Source organism: Lutra lutra, chromosome 9 (genome assembly GCF_902655055.1).
Source record: "Lutra lutra chromosome 9, mLutLut1.2, whole genome shotgun sequence".
NCBI lineage: Eukaryota > Metazoa > Chordata > Mammalia > Carnivora > Mustelidae > Lutra > Lutra lutra.
In genome coordinates, this window is record NC_062286.1 from 138,572,074 (window position 1) to 138,590,850 (window position 18,777).

Consider the following 18,777-nt stretch of genomic DNA (forward strand, 5'->3'; position numbering starts at 1 on the left):
GAGGACATGAGTGGCTCTCACAACTTGGGGTTTGCTACTGGCATCTAGAGGATGGGGGCTAGGGATGCTACCGAGCATCGGTTACAGGATGCCGCACAACAGGGAATGACCCACGCCAAGTGGCAGTGGTGTCAGGGCTGAGAATCACCCTCCGCCCATCACAGGCCGGCCTCGCATCTCTCCATTGAGGTCTGCATGCAGCCCTGTAGACAGGTGACGTCACACGTGGGGTTTCCGTACACTCTGCCCACGCACCCATCTTGCACCCCCTTCCTGACGCCCTCCTCAGGCCACCCTGATGTGAGCGCCTTCTGTGCCCCTCCGGGCCCCATGTCCTACCCAACACTTTCACCGTTGTCAGCCCCTTTCCTTGGTTGTTTGTTTGCTCTCCTGCTCCCTCTGCCCGTGGATGTGTTGTCTAAGAGCACGGGGCCCCTGTGTCCCTGTGGGTCATGGTGTGTCCCTGGTGCCCAGAACCCTGGCCACAGCGCCTCCAAGCTCAAAACGCACGCTCTGAACAGCAGAGGTGGCGGCGGACAGAACTGGACGTCAAAGTCTTTTCTACTCACCAGGCCCAGGAGGGCCCGGCGGAGGACTGGGGCGGGGTTGGGGGGGGGCTTGCTTAAAAGGCAGGAAGAGTTGTGGGACGGTAACAACGGCACTTCCAAGCCAACAAGGGACCATTCGGAGCACAGAGCTCCATGCAGCTGCCTTGGGCGCACAGCCCGTGAGGCCGGCCCTGGCGGTCGAAGAGGGGGGAGAGTTCGTACTGTGTTGCAGTGACTGTCACCAGTGTTTTGACAAGATATACGGCCACACCTGAGGGCACACAGCACTTCAAGGAGGGCCAGCTCTGGGCTTTGCCCTCCATGGAGTCGGGGTGGGGGCCGGCGATACTGGAGCCCCTGCCCGCGGGGCAGCTCCTGGGCCTGCTAGCAGCGATTCTGAGACTGAGAGAGGGCCGCCCGCTGGGGCAGACGCCGACCCCCCCCAGGCCAGGTGCACTTTGCCTCCGTCCAACCAGCTGTCACAACTCCAAAGGCTTTGGAGAGCTCTGTGTTTTTCCTCTTCTATTTTTATTTTCTCAAATCTAAGACCAAGAGAGGCCAGGGCCAGAGTTCTGAAGCCGTCTGAGCCAGGGCGAATTGATCCGCAGGCGAAGGGAAACATGTCTGGAAGAGGTCACAGCGAGAATGCTTGGACGCAATGGACGGACTTCAACCTGAGTGTAGGGCCGGGTCCCAGTAAGGACCAGGTTCCCTGGGAGAGGGTTTGTCCCTCCGGCAGAGGCCCCCTGAATCAGGGCTGGGTCGCTCAGCCCCGCCGTTGGTAGCGCTGCTTTCATTGATCTCCCCATCGATAAAGAGCGCCCCCTGGAGGTGTTCAGAGCCCATCCACCAACATCCAGCAAACACGTCCACCTCCCTAAGGTTTCCACTTCCCTAAGTGGGGGCAGGGGGCAGTCAGCGTGTGGCTCTCAGGCTTGTCCTGAGAGTTCAGTGAGCTCAAGTGTAACGTGGTTCATATGCCTTGGGTGGGCCCCGGCCCAGAGGGAACGCTCCAGAGCTCATACAGACAGGTCAGTCCTTCGTCCTTCCCAGGCACAGATGAGAGTAGGTGAGGTGGTGAGGGGCTTTATAAAGACTTTGGGGATTGCAGCTAATGATTCTGGGCACAACTCAAACTGCACCACTCCTTTGGTGGGGTGGGGGGGCTTCTCAGTGGGAGGACCCTACATTTAGCTCTGGTCATTGCTCTCTCATGTGCCTGGTACTTGGCAGAGAGTGTCTGTGTCTGTGGTGCCTCTAACATCCTCTGTAACCCAAGGTGTGCAGTGGAACTTAGGTGAGATGCAAGGAAAAACACGGACATAACCCCCCCAAGATTTTTGCCCAACATATAATGATTGCTCCCAAAGAAGAAAGGATTTTGCAGGCGCATTTAGGGCCCCTAACCAACTGACTTTAAGTTAATCAAAGGGTGATTATCCTGGGTGGGTCTGACCTAATCAGGTGAATCTCGAAAAGACGAGAGATCCTCCCACTGGCTTTGAAGAATGAAGTGGCCACCTTGTGAGAGGCCCACTTATAAAGGAGCTGCAAGTGGCCTCTAGGAGTTGAGAGTGACCCATGGCTGACGGCCAGCAAGAAAATGGGGCCCTTTGTCCTAAAAGTGCAAGGAATTGAATTTGGCCAACAACCTGAATGAACTAGGAAGAAGACTCAGCCTCAGGTAAGAATGCAGCCTCGGACACATTGACTGTAGCCTTGTGAGCTCCTGAGCAGAGAACCTAGCTACGCCTTGCCCACACTTCTGATCCACAGAAGGAGTAAGATAATACATGGGTGATGATTTAAGCAACACGTTTGGTAATTGGTCTGGAGCAATAGAAAACTAATACAAATAGCTAATTGCTATTTGGGATACTCCTGCATCCCTAAAGTTCTGATAGAGACAGGCCCCTGACTGCCACCTAGAATAAACGACTATCATCTCCAGTCTCCTCACAGCTAGGTGTGGTCATGTGACTGTATTTTTGTTACTTGGAGGTGAATGGGTATTCTGTGTCTGCTCTTTAGGATGGCTGCTTGGAGGGAGCATTCAGCCTAGAATACGGACATGATGGCTGGTGCTCCAGCAACCATACTGGACCGTGAGGTAGTTTGTGAAGATAGAAGCCATGAATTGAGATGACAGAGCAGAAAGGTAGAACAGAAACCAAGGTCACCGAGAGGGTAGAGAGTTGCCCACAGTGAAGGTCCCACAGCTAAGTAACTGATCGCAGGCCCCTCTCCCCCACACCCACAGTGTCTGACTTGGTGGCGTGAGAATTCTCCATTCCAGACAGAGATTTGGAAGAAAGCAGCAGCAGTCTTCCTCTAGAGCAGGTGAGAGAGGGTCTTCTCGGTGGCCTCCAGCAATGAATTTGAGCAGGTGTCACTTGTCACCCCACACAGCGGGTGAGGGCCATCGGTGTTCACCCAAGCTCCAGCCTCTGTGGGTGAGGAGGGGAGAGGTTCAGCTGGGACTTCGGAGCCTTTGTCCATGCTAACCCCTCAGGCAGAAATGCTCTTCCCTACAGGAGCTCCATTGCCTTTCGCGGGCGAGCTCTCTCCTTTCTTCAGGGTCTCAGCCTCGGGGGTTCTTCCTTCACCGCTCCGTCTGAGAAGCTTGGCTGCCAACCCTGAACTTCTTTCCCCCAGTCACTGTTTTCTTCCGGACACATCATTCCCTGCCACTAAATCGCTCACCATCAGTGTCACCTTGTCCGTCTAGCACCACCGACACAGTGCCCAAGGGCTTGTGGTACCGCCTGGGGCCCCCGAAATGGCTTAACGTCTTTTAGAATCGGGAGGTAAGAAATAAACGTGACTCAGCCTGATTTATATTCGTCTTTGTTCCAACGTAGTCGTCGTAAAACAGAGTTTGCATGCTTTTTCATGAAGGGCGGCTCCAGGCGGCCATGCTCTGGTGCTAGGTACCGTCTGTTTCCCGTGCTCCCCGGATGCAAGCTTCGTGCTGCAAATACCTTGCCCTGTCCCCCATCTCCAGAGTGCTGGGATCCAGCGGGCACCAGGAATTAGCACAGGAGCAGGGGAGTGAAGGAATGCTTCCAGCCCAAGAGGCAGTTCAGGCTTCCTCCAGGTGATCGCCGCTCCTATGAAGGGCACCGTGGTTCGGCTGCCCTCGACAGCGGTCATCCCCATGTGTGGTCTGCCGGCTCCCCCAGGGTTGACCGGCCTGGATTCCTGTGCTGCATTGGCCCCACTGGAAAGCAGGGGTCCAACAGTTTGCTGGCAAAGGTGGGAATTGGGGGGAGCTGGGGTCGGGCCCCCAAGTCCCTTCTCCAGCCACTGGATAGCACAGAATGCTGGAGTTCTCACACCACTGGCACGTATGGCCCGAGTCACGCTGAGAAGACCAACTGAGGCTAGCTAGAAAGTTCTGTTGGGCCCCTAAACTTCGTGGCAGGAGAGGGGGACAAGGCCTTGTGAGGAGGACAGGAGCGTCACTGTAGTGGATGGAACGGTGGCCTCCAAAAAGACCTGCCCACGTCCTAATCCCTGGTACCTGTGACCTTAATTGGATATAAGGTCTTGGCAGGTGTTATTAAGGATGTGGAAATGACATCATCCTGGATTATCCAGGGACTCCCAAATCCAATGACCAGGGTCTTTCTCAGAGACAGGCCCAGGAAAGACGCAGGAAAAAGCAGAGGCCATGTGAAGACAGAGCAGAGACCGGAGTGAGAACAGCCACAAGCCGAGGAAGCCAGCAGCCCCAGAGGCCAGGAGAAACGTGGAAGGATTCTCCAGGGAGCCTCTGCATGGGGCACAGCTCTGCAGATACCCTGATGGGTGACTTCTGGCCTGACTTTTGGTGACAGTACATTTCTGCTGTTTTAGGCCCCCACGCTAGAGGAACAGCCACGGCCACTCCAGGAAACAAAGTCCCAGGAAACGGACACGCCCACCTTCTCCAAAATATCCGAACAGAGAGAAGGACTCAAAATGCACGTGTGAGAATTCTCGGAGCAGATAGCCTCCATGACCACCACTAACCTCCCCCCGACCCCAGCCTCCCAGGACGGCCCACACAAGCTGTCACTGGCAGGCAAGGGGGGGACCCTCAGGGATGGCCTCCAGCCCCAGCCCGGGGAGGGAGCTCTGCCTTCAACAGTGTGCTGGCGAGGGAAAGCCTCGGGCAGCTAGGAATCAGGAGGGAGACCCAAGCCCTGCACTGGTGGTTCGGGAAGTCAACACTGGTTCAGGGACTGACACCTGGGATTGGGGGACATTTGGGGGGTTGGGGCTGGGGGGCCAGGGATCCCCACTTTCACGAGCAGCTCCAGCAGGTTTCAGCTCCAGCGAGCTCAGGGGAGACCGGGCTCTGGGGCTCAGATCCCAGATCCAGTACCTAGTCGCTGGGGACTTTTGAGTAAACACCTTCACCTCTCTGTGCCCACTCAGCATGGCCAGCGGGGATGTCAGGCCAAGCAGTGGGAGCAGGGGGACCCCACACGGGAGCTCAGAGAGCAGGGTCGAGAGAGCAGGCGACAAGAAACGGCTCCAAGGTGAAAACGAGCAAGAGAGCTGGAAAGCAGAAAAGGAAATGTGACGGCAAAAGATGAGGCCACGTGTGGTGCCGCAGCCACAGACACACCTGCCTACAGGGGCCCGGGTAGGTGCCAGACCGGGGGGGGGGGGCGGGCAGTGAGCCAGGCATGAAGAATGTGTCCTTTCTGCTTCTTCCTGAAGGTGTGGCCCTCTCTGCCCAGCTTTTACCTTCCTCCTCCTAACCAACACATGGGAACAAATACACAGCTTTCTGTGAGTATTGAAACAGCAACTGACATTCACCCCTCCATGGGGGAGGCGCTTGGGAGTAGTGGTGACTGTGGCAACAACCACACTTTGGCTCCAGCCCAGAGTTTCCGTGCAGAAATGCGGCCCAGGTAGCCAGCTCTGCCATTTCTCCAGGGAAGCCAGCATTGGGGATATTTTTTTCACCCCCAACCTTCTGGTTCTCAAAAACAGTTGGCTGCAGATTCACTTTTTGAAGATGTATAAACACCACGTGGGGTGGGGGGAGAAGACACGTCTGCAGGCCACATCTGGCCCTCCGGGTTGTGGCTCTGGTCCTTGGCCTGGAAACAGAACAAAAGCTAACTCGCGCATCGGGACAGTGACAGGAGGGTTTGGAGATCACAGGGGCTGGAACTTGTTAGGAGCGGCTGCTTCACTGGAGGCAACAGGAGAAGAGCGAAAAGTCTGGCCAAGTAACAGCTGGGGTTCTAACATCCATCAGGTGACCTCAGTGTGCACTTCAAAGGCAGAAGGAACCGGAGCTGTTGTTCCATGCTGCATGGCTGAGTGAGCTCTGTGCATAGTGAGGCGGCAGGCCCGTCCCCCACCAGGCCCCCAGAGGTCCCTCCATGGCTTGAGCTAGGAGCCAACAGCAGCCCCAAAACCACTGAAACAATGTTGGCTCTGGGGCCTGTGCTGCCTTAGTTTTGGGTGTACACATCCCCCACCCTGCCTTTCTTTTTTTTTCCTTTCTTTCTTGCGCCTCTATTTTATTGGGATGACTACATCTTTAAACTATGTTAGCAGTAAACACAGCTAATTTACCCCCTGCCTCTTTGAAACAGCTGTTGACAGCTGCACTGTAATTCAATCAAGGATCTTTGTAGTGGAGCCTACCAAATTCCCATTTATTGTTGGGTTCCATCTCTCCTGCCTGGAGCCCCACACAGCTGCAGCAAATGTTGACCAGCACCCCTTTCTCCCCAGGGCCTGGATGATGAACAGTGTGTTAATGGTGGGGCCAAGGCAGAGAGTTCTTAGCAAACCAACAGAACTCCAAAGTCCAGGAGTTGAGAGAAAAAACAACACACGGACATACATGGCCCCAAGAATCAGAACCAAATGTCTTCTTTTATTGAAAAGTCAAAACCCTTTTTATTTTGTCTATTTATACAGAAAATTCGCTGAAGGCTGCTCTATACAAAAGCTGAAGGTACATTGGTCTGATCGTTAATAAATAGTCTTAAATAAGAAAACAAACAGGCTGGGGAAAGCGAGCTCATCATCCTGAACAAGGGACTGAAGGAGGGTGTAAAATGAGCTTCCAATGGACATAAATAATTTGTTTTGTAACAACTATTTACATGTTTCAATGTACAAAGGATGCTAGCCAGAAACCAGGTGGGGCGTGGATGGTGAGAAAACTTGCACCAAGAGCGAACCACACAGAAATCCCCAGATCTGCCAACAGATAAAACAAAGTACAGCAAAAACTGTGACTCTTACCCCATTGACCAAGCAGATTGGAGGCTTCAGCCTAAGCTACTGAGGAAGAAAAATAAAAGAAAATAATAACGGGACCCCAGTGTTTCTAGGAACCAACTTAATCAAGATGGAGAAATGATTCCCTGCTGGACCGGGTTCCAGGGGCACAGGCCTCACCTGGGTAACCCTGCTCTTTGTTTACAGACAGACCAGAGCTCCACAAGGCCTACATTGCAGCTGGAGGCTGGGTGCACAGCATTTAGGGGACCCACAGGCCAAGGCCAGTGAGGCTCACGCCAAGAGCCACATCAGAGATGGCACCTTTGAATTGGAAGGCTCAATTAGGACGTCACTCTCAAGGCAGTGTCTAGATCCTTCCATTTGAGATTCACGTCCACCATATCCTGCACCTAGCAGATCTCCACCATGCCATCTGCTCCTTACCTCAAGGAGCTGATAGTTTGCAGAGTGCTTGTAGGGGTCTGCAAATGAGAACAGTGGCTACAGCGACCCTGGCTGGCACCTGGACTCCAGAATGCTGCTAATCATGACCAACAGGGGAACCCACCTGGGGGAGGGACGGCATGCCTGCTCACCCCACCCCCATCTAGAGTGAGGGTTCATTGACACTTCTTAAAATAGGCCATGTTAGCTAGAGTTCAGAGTCAAGGTGTGGGCTCTCCCAACTGCTGTCCCTTCCGCCCTGTCATTCCAGGTTGATTTTCTACCACTAGGAGAGCTACAAAACCAATTCCAACCATCTGTTGGCGCTTCTCACGCCTATTTTAATTTCCGCCACCATGCACCCAACTGAAGGACGGGACATATTTTTCCTTCAAGGTTAACACATCCCCTCCTCCAAGCAGAAATTTGCCCTCTCCCTTCCCAGTCAAATCTTGGATTTGGGCAAGTCTATGTAAACAGCAGGCCTCGGCAAGCCTCAGAATGAAACCAGAATGGAACGGAGAGGGGGCCTCCCCTGCCTCCGCCGGCCATGGCTTCTGTTTATGAAGTCAGAGTAAACCAAGAAATGGGGATAAATTGTTTAGGAAAATATATCTGTAACATCCTAACCATTTTCATTCATTCGTTTTATTGTGACATTTATTACAGGAACTTCCGTGTCAACTTTCCTTGCACACAGACACAAACGTGCCCACCCCTCGCCATGCCCCCTTCCTCCTGCTGCTGGGTGGCCTGGCTGAAGGGTGCTCCTAATGACCCCTGGGAACGAGTCAGTGCATGGCTGACACTTCACAGCCAATGATCAGGGCCGGGCAATTTTTCTTTATATATTTTCTTTCCTTTAGGTTTTGCCTGTAGCAGCGTGTAGGATCTTGTCCATAGGAGGCTGATGAAAACCTGATCAAAAGGCATTTGCCTCTCCAATTCCTTAATCCTCCTACGCCCTTAAGGTCGGGGATGGGGGCGGGGCAGGTCTCTTGAAAGGCAATTGCGGTGCTGGGTGGTGGGAGGCACTGGGTGGTGGGAGACCAAGGACTCCAGAACAGTGTAGTGCCAGCGGGTCTGACCTCTGTGAGGTGCTAGTGGCAGCCACAGGCTCGGACGACCATGTTTCTGTATTTCTTCAGGATGACATTGGAGCTGTCGTCGAAGTAGAGGACTGAGATGGCGTTGAGCTGAGTGGGGGCACAGCACGGCTTGGGCACCGTTTCGGGGTTGATGAAATGGACCTGGAACACAAAGAATGGCGGCATTGGTGAGCAGCGCTGGGTCCCTACTCCCATTCTATAAGGAACGCCAGCTGCTTAGACAAAATGACGCACGTGATACTCCCCCTTGAGAGTGACCACACGTCACACTTCCAGTTCTGGCCCGTGACACATAACCTCTGGTGCACAGACCAGGAGACCAGAGCACAGAGGTGTCCACAGCTGGGGAGTTAGCGGCCAGGTGGCTCTCCACCACCCCGCGGTCTTACGCACCGCACAGTGTTCACCGCGTCTCTCTGCTCCACCACCAGGAGCCAGAGACCCTCAGCCCCCAACCACGACCGCCCAAAACGTCTCCAGACATTGCCAAATGTCTCCTGGGAGGCAGATCTGTCCCTAGTGGAGTTAGACAGAGTGGGTCAGCAGGTCAAATCCCGTCCCGAGGCCTGGTTTTGTGAATAAAGTTTTATTAGGACCCGGCCAAGCCCACGGGTTCCAGAGTACCCAGGGCTGCCTCTACCCTGCGAAGGCGTGAGCTTAGGAGATGCAACAGAGGCCTTCTGACTCACAAGGCTAAAAATATTTACCATCTGGCCTTTTTCAGAGAAAGGCGGCTGACCTCTGGGCTAGACCTGTCCTGTCCAAGAAAAACACAATGAAAGTCACACGTGTAATTTAAAACATTCTAGCGGCCACATTTGGAAAGATGAAGAAGAAATAGGTAAAATTAAATACAGTATTTCATTTAACCTGGTATCTCAAACATATTATCGTTTCAACTTATCACTTATCACTTATCACTTATCAACTTACCACAAAGAATCTTTTTTTTTTTTTTTCTGCACTAAGTGTTTAAAACCTAGCGTGTATTTTACACTGACAAAGCACCTTGATTCAGATCGGCCATATTTCCAGCGCTCAAGAGCCACGTGTAAAAGTGGTCACCGGATCAGATGGTGCAGGTCTAAATTGTCCTAGATGCTTCTGCCTCTTGAGCAGTAAAACTTGGAGGACAAAACTGGGCAAACACTTGGTTGGACGTCCGTGAGAAAGAAGGGGGTCTAGAAGGGATGGGTGAAGGGATGAAGCCAGATGCCGCTCGGGTTTACTGCTCCTTCCTGCTCTGGGATTCTATGCACCTCACAGCAGACAAAGGCGGGGGTAGGGGTGGCAAACAAACTCAAAGGCCCGAAGGGGACACGCAGGCACCACCCGACGAGTGAAGGAGGCAAGGAGTAAGACAAGAGGGGATAGTGAGGGTTGGGGCAAACCCAAGGCAGATGCTGCCTGCTGACCTCGGCCAATCAAGGCCAGTGCAGCTGGGTGTGCCCAGTGTCCAGGACAGGCCAGGGATTTAGTTCTGCTTTGTTTGCATATGAAACCTCCAGGTTTCCAACACACTGCGCATGCCAAGTGAAAGCATTCTGGAAGCCTCCAGCCTGTGACCTCTGACATAAGACAGCACACTTAGAAGCTTTTTATTATGGATGATTTCAAACCTTACAAATCTAAACCTTCCCCCCAGCTCCTCCATCCTTGAATAATTTGAAAGCAAATCCCAGACATCAGCTCATTTCCTGTGTTTTCCACCAGGACCCCCAAAGGCAAGGATCCCCCCCCCTTTTTTATTTGCTTCAGAGGTAGAATTTCGTGACTCATCAGTTGTCTACAACATCCAGTGCTCATTCGGCCAAGTGCCCTCCTTCATGTCCATCCCCCAGTGACCCCGTTGTCCCACCCACCTCCCTTCCAGCAGCCCTCAGTTTCCTAGAGCTCAGAGTCTCTTATGGCTTGCCTCCCTCTCGATTTTCGTCTTACTTTATTTTTCCCTCCCTTCCCCCTTTTTAAGCAGGACCACAGAATTTCTTTGCAGAATAATTAGCTCGTTCTGATTCCAGAGCTCCTTCGTGACACGCGGACTGAGTGGGTGATCGGAGACAGCCAGGGTCCCCCTGTATGGGCCATGAAGCAGGTCGGAGGGTAGAGGTGTGCCCTTGGCAGGTGGGAGGCCCCCCGGCACCTCCCAGGGGCATCAGGGCCAGACCCTAGGGTGCACGCAGGCATGGGAGAACAGGCCAAGAAACAGGTTGGGAGCACTATTCGTTTCCAGACCAAGGCCTTTCAATCCCAAGCAGGACTTCAGAGTTTACCTCTGGGGAAGGAAGGGCCTTGGAAAATCATGGCTAAAAGAGAAGCCAGAGAAGCCTTCCCTCGAAGGGCAGACAGAGGTCCAAATGAAAGGAATAGGGGGACTTTTTTCCCAAGACATAACATGTGGGGCAGGAACAAGTTTGCCACTAAATAAAAGAAGCCAAAAGCTTCAGAACAAACAGAATTGTAGGACAGAAGGGATGGCCCCAGGTCGTGAGCTCTCCATCACCAGGAGCATTCAAGCCCTGGAAAGGCCCCCATGATGTTCATGGCAACGAGCTAGGTAACCAAGACCCCTGAGCCTCAGATTCTAGGCCAAAGAACCAAGTTCTGAATTTTTTATCACTGTTGCTGTTTTCTGTAGAGTTGTTAATCATTTCTTCCAAGAGTCAGCAGGGCTGGGTACCCTGTTAAGAGCTTATCTTCTTATCACAGTGAATCCTCCAAGGATCCCAAGGAAGTTCAGCCTGAAAAGGCCCCTGCCCCACCCCATCTCTCTGGCCCTGTGGTCCTGTCTACCAGCTTCCTCCCCCTTCCTCCTTTGCTCACCTGACTACTTCTCTCCCTGGAAACTGAGCCCCAAGGGCAGGGAACAGGTCTGGGCTGCTCCCTGCGGTGTCCTCAGCTCCCAGTGCGGCGTCTACCTGCAGGAGATGCCCTTGGATGGCTGAACCCCAAAGATCAAGGCTAGGAAGCAAAGACCTGAGCTCGGGGGCGAGGGGGAGGGATGGGCTCTCGAGCCGGCCTGAACCCACGGAAGCGCGGACTTTGGGGCCCAGGGGTGGGGACACTCATGGGTGACGAGCAGACATGTGGGCAACCGAGAACAGTCGGCCAGAGAGAGGCAGGGCCAGGGCTAACGTCACCATGAGGCGCAGGGACATTATCCAAGATTCCTTTAGGAGCCCCAACTGCTCTTCTTTCTTTCCGGATTGGGAGGAATCTGTGAACTTTGGGGTCAGAGACTACACACATCTTTACGCCAATGCTGTTATAAAGTCTGATTTTAAACTTTTCTCTTCTTCTCTTTTCTCTCTTTTTTTTTTTAATGGAGGAAGGGGCTTACTCCAGGAGGAGAGCCCAAGGCCCATGAAAAGTCAGGGCCCCAGTCCAGAGGAGTGCTAGGCTGAGTCCTGTGCGCCCCTGCCCCGGCTGAGCCCGCCCAGAGGGCGTGCAAGCCACACTCACCAGCGTCTGCACGATGGCGTGGTTGGTGGCGTTCATGTAGGAGTTCAGAGGAAAGGCACACTCGCCCTCACAGTAGTAAGCAGCATAGCCTTCAGGAGCGATGATCCAGTCCTGCAGGAGGGACAGCATGAGCCCCACATGACCCCTCACGCCCCAACCCCCTCCTGCGGGCCAGGCTCCGTGCTTCCAGGGGACAAAGACACAGCCCACACCATCCTAAGCAGCTGGGGGTCCCACAGAAGCAGGAGAAGCGGAGGCTGGACGATCACAGTCCCCACAGAAGGCAAAATGAGGCGAAGACCACCCAGGGGCTGGGCTGAGCCCAGAAAGGACGCCCGCATGGCCTTGCTGGGAGGTGGCCCAGAGACGTGTGACCGGGGCGGGGGTGGGGGATAAGGGGGGGCGTCAACTCTAGCTCTGTGAGAGGTGGTTCAAGTTGGCAGTTTGCTTTGAGCAATGTGGGAGAGCGACGACTCACCCTCAACACTGAGAATGAAATGACTGTGTAGACGAGCCCGCCCGCGCCTGGTGCACATGCATGGCTTGGTCAAGGACGCTCACAGCCAGGCCTGCCTTTAGGGATGGGTCCACCTGGGGATGCCGTTCAGATAGCACGCACACCCCTACGGACTCAAGTCCGTGGACTCTGTCTGCAGAGGAGCTGGAGTCTGGGTCGGACTCCAGCACCAGGACGCAGGCACGGCCAGGCGCCCCGCGGGGCACAGACCCACGGGAGGGCTCCACACGGGCTGTGGGCTACTGTCCCGCTACTTGTATGGTCCCCAGGGAGGGATCCAGACTCCCCCACCGAACCACAAGCCCGCTGAGGAGTGGACAACAAAACCACTGGTCTCGGGGATCTCAAAGCCCCATTCTGGATATTTGAGCTCCATGAGGGCAGGCAGAGGGTCACGCTCCCTGCTGCGTCTCCTGGGCCTGGAAGAGCGCCCAGAATGTCAGAGACGCTCATAAACAGTCATTAGAGTGTGTGACCCTCATGCCTGTCCTAGGATTCATCCCCTGCCCTTAGTCCCATTCCATCCGAATCATTCCGGAAGGAGCTGTCACGGTCCTATGACACAAGCTCATCCCCAAACAGGTGACAGGGGCAGGACCAAGCACCCAACCCGAGCTGGGCCAATGCACCCCTGCCCCGGGGGATCTGAATCATGGAAGGGGAGGGATGGACAGAGCAGCGGTGGCGGGGGGGACCCTGCAGGCGACGGGCTCTGCCCCATCAGAGAGGAGCAGCCAGCTGCAGGATGGAGTTCAAGTTCCCACAGCGAATGAGGCTCAGAGTCCAGAGTATGGGGGCTCCTGGTTCTCTCCTGAATCCCCCCCAAGTTTCTACTCTTGCGTGCCACGAGGCGTCCCTGTACCCTCAACCTGACGTCTCCACCCTGCTTAGAACTCTTGATTCTGGTGAGAAACGTGACTCACTGCACACACGGGACGCAGGCCCGCTGCTGTGGGGGGAGCGCAGGGACGCCCACGCCGGAGCCCCCGCCACCGGGGCCCCCGTCCTTACCTGCCAGCCCAGGTCACGGAAGCTGACATACAGCTCGTGCTTCTTGCATGCCTGCCTCTGGTCGCTGCTGCTGTTTTCTGCATTGGCGGGAGACAGGGGTGCGGGCAGGGGAGAGGAAACACACACACGCCGTAAGGCTCCCTCAGTCCAAGGCAGTGGTGTGAACACAGACAGACTCAGCTAGGAGACGTTTCAACACAACAGCCGCTTGAGGACCCGTAGCCTTAGAACTCATTTTCATCCCTAGCAAACGACCTGGGTAGGCAGCGCCGTCACCCCCATCCCTCTTGTACCATCTTAGCCCCTAGAACTCTCCGGATCCGTCTGTTGACCTTGGCCTTTCGGTGCACAGGTGTTGTCTGGATGCTGACCGCTGCCAGGACTCCATATAGGAACCCATGTGCCACCATGCTGGCTGCGGGGGCCTGCTCAGAGGGGTCTGCCTCTGGCCAAGCTCACCGGCCGAGGCCGGCCTGCCTTGCGAGGCTCCCCCCTCTTCAAGGGCAGCAGGGAGGGGCACAGACCGGGCCTGGTACAAAGTCCCCACCACCAGGAAGAAATGAGAGGGTGGAAAGGCCAATTCCACTGACCTCCCAGAGAGACATACCAGTACTGAGGTTTCTTTGAGGAGCGAAAACTATGCACTGGGGTTTTCCAGAAGTATGTAATGTTTGCAGGCATCTGGGCTAGGGTTTGAGCACCTGGAAACATGGAGGAAGCTCTGCCCCCACCGCCCCCCTCACACACACACACACACACACACACACACATTCTGGTGTTCTTGCACAATTTTTCATCTTACAGCTATGGATATTTTCTTCCCTTATCTATGACTTGTCTTTCCTCCAGCTAGAATTTTCTAGGGTTTTCTTTCATGCTCAGAGCAATGTCTCAACACCTGCCCTTGGCCTGTATGGCCCAATATGGCCCCGATTCCTAAGCCACAGTCTTCTTTCTGTGCTGTGGATGTACTACCAAGCCTGTTCCTACCTCAGGACATTTGCACTTGCTATCTCATCCACCCGAAATGCTTCTTCTTGTAATCTTTCTGAGTCTGGCTCTACTTGATATTCATGTCTCCCCTCGAATGTTACCTCTTTGACACTGTGAGGTCACCACTGGGTCCCCAGAGCCCAGTGTCTACCAATATTTGTGTCATTAACACACAAATAAAGAAGTCAATGCCTCTGTCTATGGCTGTGATCCTTCCAGGCCTCAGTGTCTCAGAAGGTAACGCACACCAGTGGGTGAAGGACACAGGAACGGCTCACAGGGTGGAGAGGAAAGTCCAAGAGACGATCCAGGGTTGTCTGCTCGCCTGACCTGCACTTGGGAGCCATCCAACACACCTATTTCTCCCTGCCCGGTCAGTTCTCTCGGATGGCTAGGAGAGTGGCCCTCCTGGTGGCCTCAGGGGTTTGTGGCAACCCCAGCCCTTGTCACTGACTGGTTCAGAAGCCGGGACTGAGCTCACCAGCTCTTATCTCGTCCTTGGAGTGAGGATTGGTTCAGATAAGAGCAAATGATCCCATTCAAGCCAAAAGGACATGGTGGCAGCATGCTGGGGGTTTCTGGAAAAAGTTTCCTAATTTGTAAGGAAGACCATGAGAAAAGATGCTCATCTCTGGCCCCTGTTGCCTGGGAACAGCAAAGGAGGAGCATGGATGGTTACATACAGCCACAGCCTTGAGGAAAAGCCAACACTGAACATGGGGGACAAGGACAGAAAGCCAGGGCTTTCATTCTTGTTGACTTTCTGGATCAACCAACCCTCATGCCCACCCATCCTTGGTACTGGGAGTCAGTGGCTTTCCTAGTGGTTGAAGCCACCTGATCTGTGTTTCTGAGACTTGCAGCCAAACTACCCAAGGGCTCCTGCCTGGAAAGGTGCATCTGGTGTGGGGGTGGTTGTCAGCTAGAGCCCAGGTAAGACCCTGGTGATGTAGACCCCAGAGCACACCAGCTCCCGAGTGGAGTCTGACCAGTGGGTCAGAACCAGGCAAGGGGGTGTGGCTCCAGCTCCGGAGCCAGACCCTAGTTCCCCTAGACCTTGGGGTCTGCAGAGCGAGGAGCAAGTGCCTACTGGGGCAGCCGTGTGTGTTCAAATCTGTTTAGCACAATGCTCAGCTCATAGCCATCAGATGCTGATTATTATCTTTCCAGCCCACCTGCGAGGAAAGGTTAAAACTATATACACACTTCATACCCCACCCACACCCTTTAACCATTTGGAGTTAATGACTGCTTTCTCCAAACCCAACAACAAGCCACGTTTGGAAGAAGTGAAATACCCGTCGGTTTCCTGCTGTCCCCAGGAATTCTAACTGTATGGTTTCTAGGTTAATGAGAGACAATAAGATAAAAAGGATATCACTGAATTCCCTTCCCTGGACCTCAACTTCCCCATCTGTGTTGAAATGGGTGTGAGCCACACGTGGCGACCACACACTGTAAGTTAGGAAGATCTCCTTGGACGCCTGCTGGGCGTTATGTTGTCCTAGAAGTAATGAATGTACAGGCACCAGGGCTACTCCGAGGCTAGGAACAAATCTGAAATGAAGTGGTGAGGGAGGGGAGTGAGGGTGGGAAGGAGAAAGAGAAGGAAGAACAAGGTCAAGGAGAAAAAGACAGGGAGGGAGGGCAGCAGAGGGCACAGCAATCAGAAAATGGTCTCCAGGGACGCCTGGGTGGCTCAGTTGGTTGGACGACTGCCTTCGGCTCAGGTCATGATCCCGGGGTCCCGGGATCGAGTCCCACATCGGGCTCCCAGCTCCATGGGGAGTCTGCTTCTCCCTCTGACCTTCTCCTCGCTCATGCTCTCTCTCACTGTCTCTCTCTCAAATAAATAAATAAAATCTTTAAAAAAAAAAAAAAGAAAAAGAAAATGGTCTCCAACAGGCTTTCCAGAAATGCGTAGGTCTGAGATGAGCACATATGCAAGGCTGGGTGGGTTCAATCCCGTGCAACTTCCACCGCCACCAGCCTCTGTGTATACTCCTGATTTTGTACATATCCTTATATCTACAGTTCAGCAAAGCAATTTTTAAAGATTTGCAAACCAGTGAGAAAAATCACATTGAATTCATTATGACAGAATTACATGTGTCTTTACAGGAGGGACCTGGCCCTCAGGGACATTCAGAGCTCCTGAGATGGCCTTAGTGAGGGTGGGGTGGGCACAGTCTCACCACCTCAGTACCTAGTGCTCCATCCATGCACCCATCCATCCATCCATCTATCCATTCATCTTTCCATGCATCCATCCATCTTTTCATTCATCCATCCATACATCCATCCATACATCTATCCATCCATCCATCCATCCATCCATCCATCCATCCAACAATCCGTCCATGCATCTATCCATCTATCCATCCATCCATCCATCCATCCATCCATCCATGCATCCATCCATCCATCCATCCATTCATACAAACCATTACTGAGTGTCTACTGGTTTATAGATGCTGTTTTAGGCATCAGAGCTACAGGTATGAACAAAACAAAGCCCTGCCCTGGGGGCACTTGTCTTCCAGTGACAGAGGCAGACAGTAAGCCAGTGAGTAAACAGAATCTGCATCCTGTCGAGGTGGAGAACAAGACAGAAGAGGAGGGTGCGCTGCCAGGGAGGCTGTGGGATGGAGGGTGCTCACAGAAGGTTCTTCCGAAGAAGTGATGTTTGTGTTAAAACCAGAAGGAAACGAGCCAGTCAGAGAAGCATCCAAAGGAGGAAAATTCCATGACGAGGATGTAGGGGAATGGAGAGGAGGGTGCCCTCCATGACCGAGAAGGTCAGCAAGAACCCTAACCACAGTAGCTGCTGACCAAGGACAGAGAGGCAGGCACTAGAGCCTTCTAAGGATGAAGAGGCATGAGCGGGGCTCAGCAGCAGGCAGTGTGGGAGGGGCGGAAGGTCTACTTTGCTGGACTGACTTCCAAGGCTGGGCGCCAGGGGAGGACAAAGAAGGAATGGGGGCCTGGGGTGCTAGCTGTAGGGGTACGAGGGCCTCTGGAGGGTTGGGTGGTAATTAAGATATGAAGGTAAAGGTCAAGGGAGCCATCAGAGAAGAGCCTCAAGAGATCTATCGGACCATCTGGAACACTGTCTAGAATGCACTGAGTGGAAGTCCAAAGACGGACTCCATCACTGTGGCCATGCCCGCAGCCGCAGGTAGCACCGTCAGTGCGCAGCCTCCTTCTCCCTCTTCACTGGAGGGAGGTGGAAGGCAGAGGGAAAGGAGGGAGAGCATCCCTCAGGCAGTGATGTGGAAGGACCAAACATGTTAGCTCGGGACAGGGATGTGGCAAAGAAGTTTCACATCAAGTGCCAACACTGCTGGCTGCTTGATGTCATGAGTAAACAAGGACTGGAAGCTTTGGGAGGTTCAGTGAAAAGAAGGTGCTACCATTGATTAGTAATGTCTGCCGTGAGCAGAGGCAGGGCAGGTGTAGGCCTGAGAGTTACTTTTCCCAACCCTATCTTCAAGCAAAGCAATGATATTTGGCTTAATGTTGAAACCCAAGACATTGAAATCCAACAGGATTTGGATTTTGTGAGCAGCCTGTAAGCCCAGCTGTGGGTGTCAGTGGGGGATGGGTGCTGGCCCTGCCACCAAAGACCCAGCCACCTGCACTACCTCTCTAGGCCTCCTTGGATTGTGGGGCTGCTCTGGGAGAAAGCGGTCAAAGTCCTGTTTCCTGACGCCCTCATATTAGCAGAAAGACTAGGACAGGGAAGAAGAGATGCCCGCAAAGGAGACTCCCAGCTCCCCCATCCCTCTGGTCTGGCCCCCTGAACCCACGCAGATTCCTCATCTGCCTCGACCAGCCCCTGCCCGAGCAGCTCACAAGTTACAACCCCCAGATCATTTGGGGAAGATGCTTAATTCCTAGGAGGTTGGGTGCAAACGTGGGAGAGGAGAAAAAAGTGGGACGCAGTCTTTCAACCCCAAACTACACCCCTAAGAGCAGGGGAAGGCTCTGGGGCAGGGTGGGGGGTGATCAGCCTACAGGGACCTCGCAGCGGACCACAGGCAGGGGCGTGTGTCCCTCCTACACATGAAGGGCCAGCACGTGAGAGGGTTCAGCAGGATACCAGCCACCACGTGAGGTAAAGCCCTTCAAAAGGACGTGTATGTATGCGTACACACACATTCAGACATTCTGGTTCACCAAGCCTTGGGGTGGGAGGGGAGGGGCAGGCCTTGGTATTTTTTTAAAAATTAAATTTCCGGGAAGGATTGAGACGAACTGCCAAAAGGACTAGGAAGTAGAAAGTCCCAGGATGGAGGCAGATTCCAGGCAAGCTAGAACGGCTGCCATGTGAGGGAGTGAGAGCCCCGTCCTGGGGATTATGTAAATGGAGTGTTTGGTGTGGATGCAGGAGGAAATCGGGTGTCGAATTCTGCGTGAGGCCTGGTCCCTCTGCCTTCATTACATCCGGCAG

The 18,777-nt window shown here is 53.8% G+C and overlaps 1 protein-coding gene across 1 annotated transcript in view; it reads right to left on the minus strand.

Moving 5' to 3' along the window:
- Positions 1–7,843: 7,843 nt before the first annotated feature.
- BMP7 (bone morphogenetic protein 7) overlaps positions 7,844–18,777 on the minus strand; it is an 87,320-nt gene continuing 76,386 nt past the window's right edge. Inside the window, exons 5-7 of the mRNA XM_047745765.1 lie at positions 13,332–13,408; positions 11,804–11,914; positions 7,844–8,485 (exon numbers count right to left, since the gene is read on the minus strand). Coding sequence (XP_047601721.1) covers positions 8,336–8,485; positions 11,804–11,914; positions 13,332–13,408 — 338 coding nt within the window. The 3' untranslated portion in view covers positions 7,844–8,335. The remainder of the gene's footprint in view (positions 8,486–11,803; positions 11,915–13,331; positions 13,409–18,777) is intronic.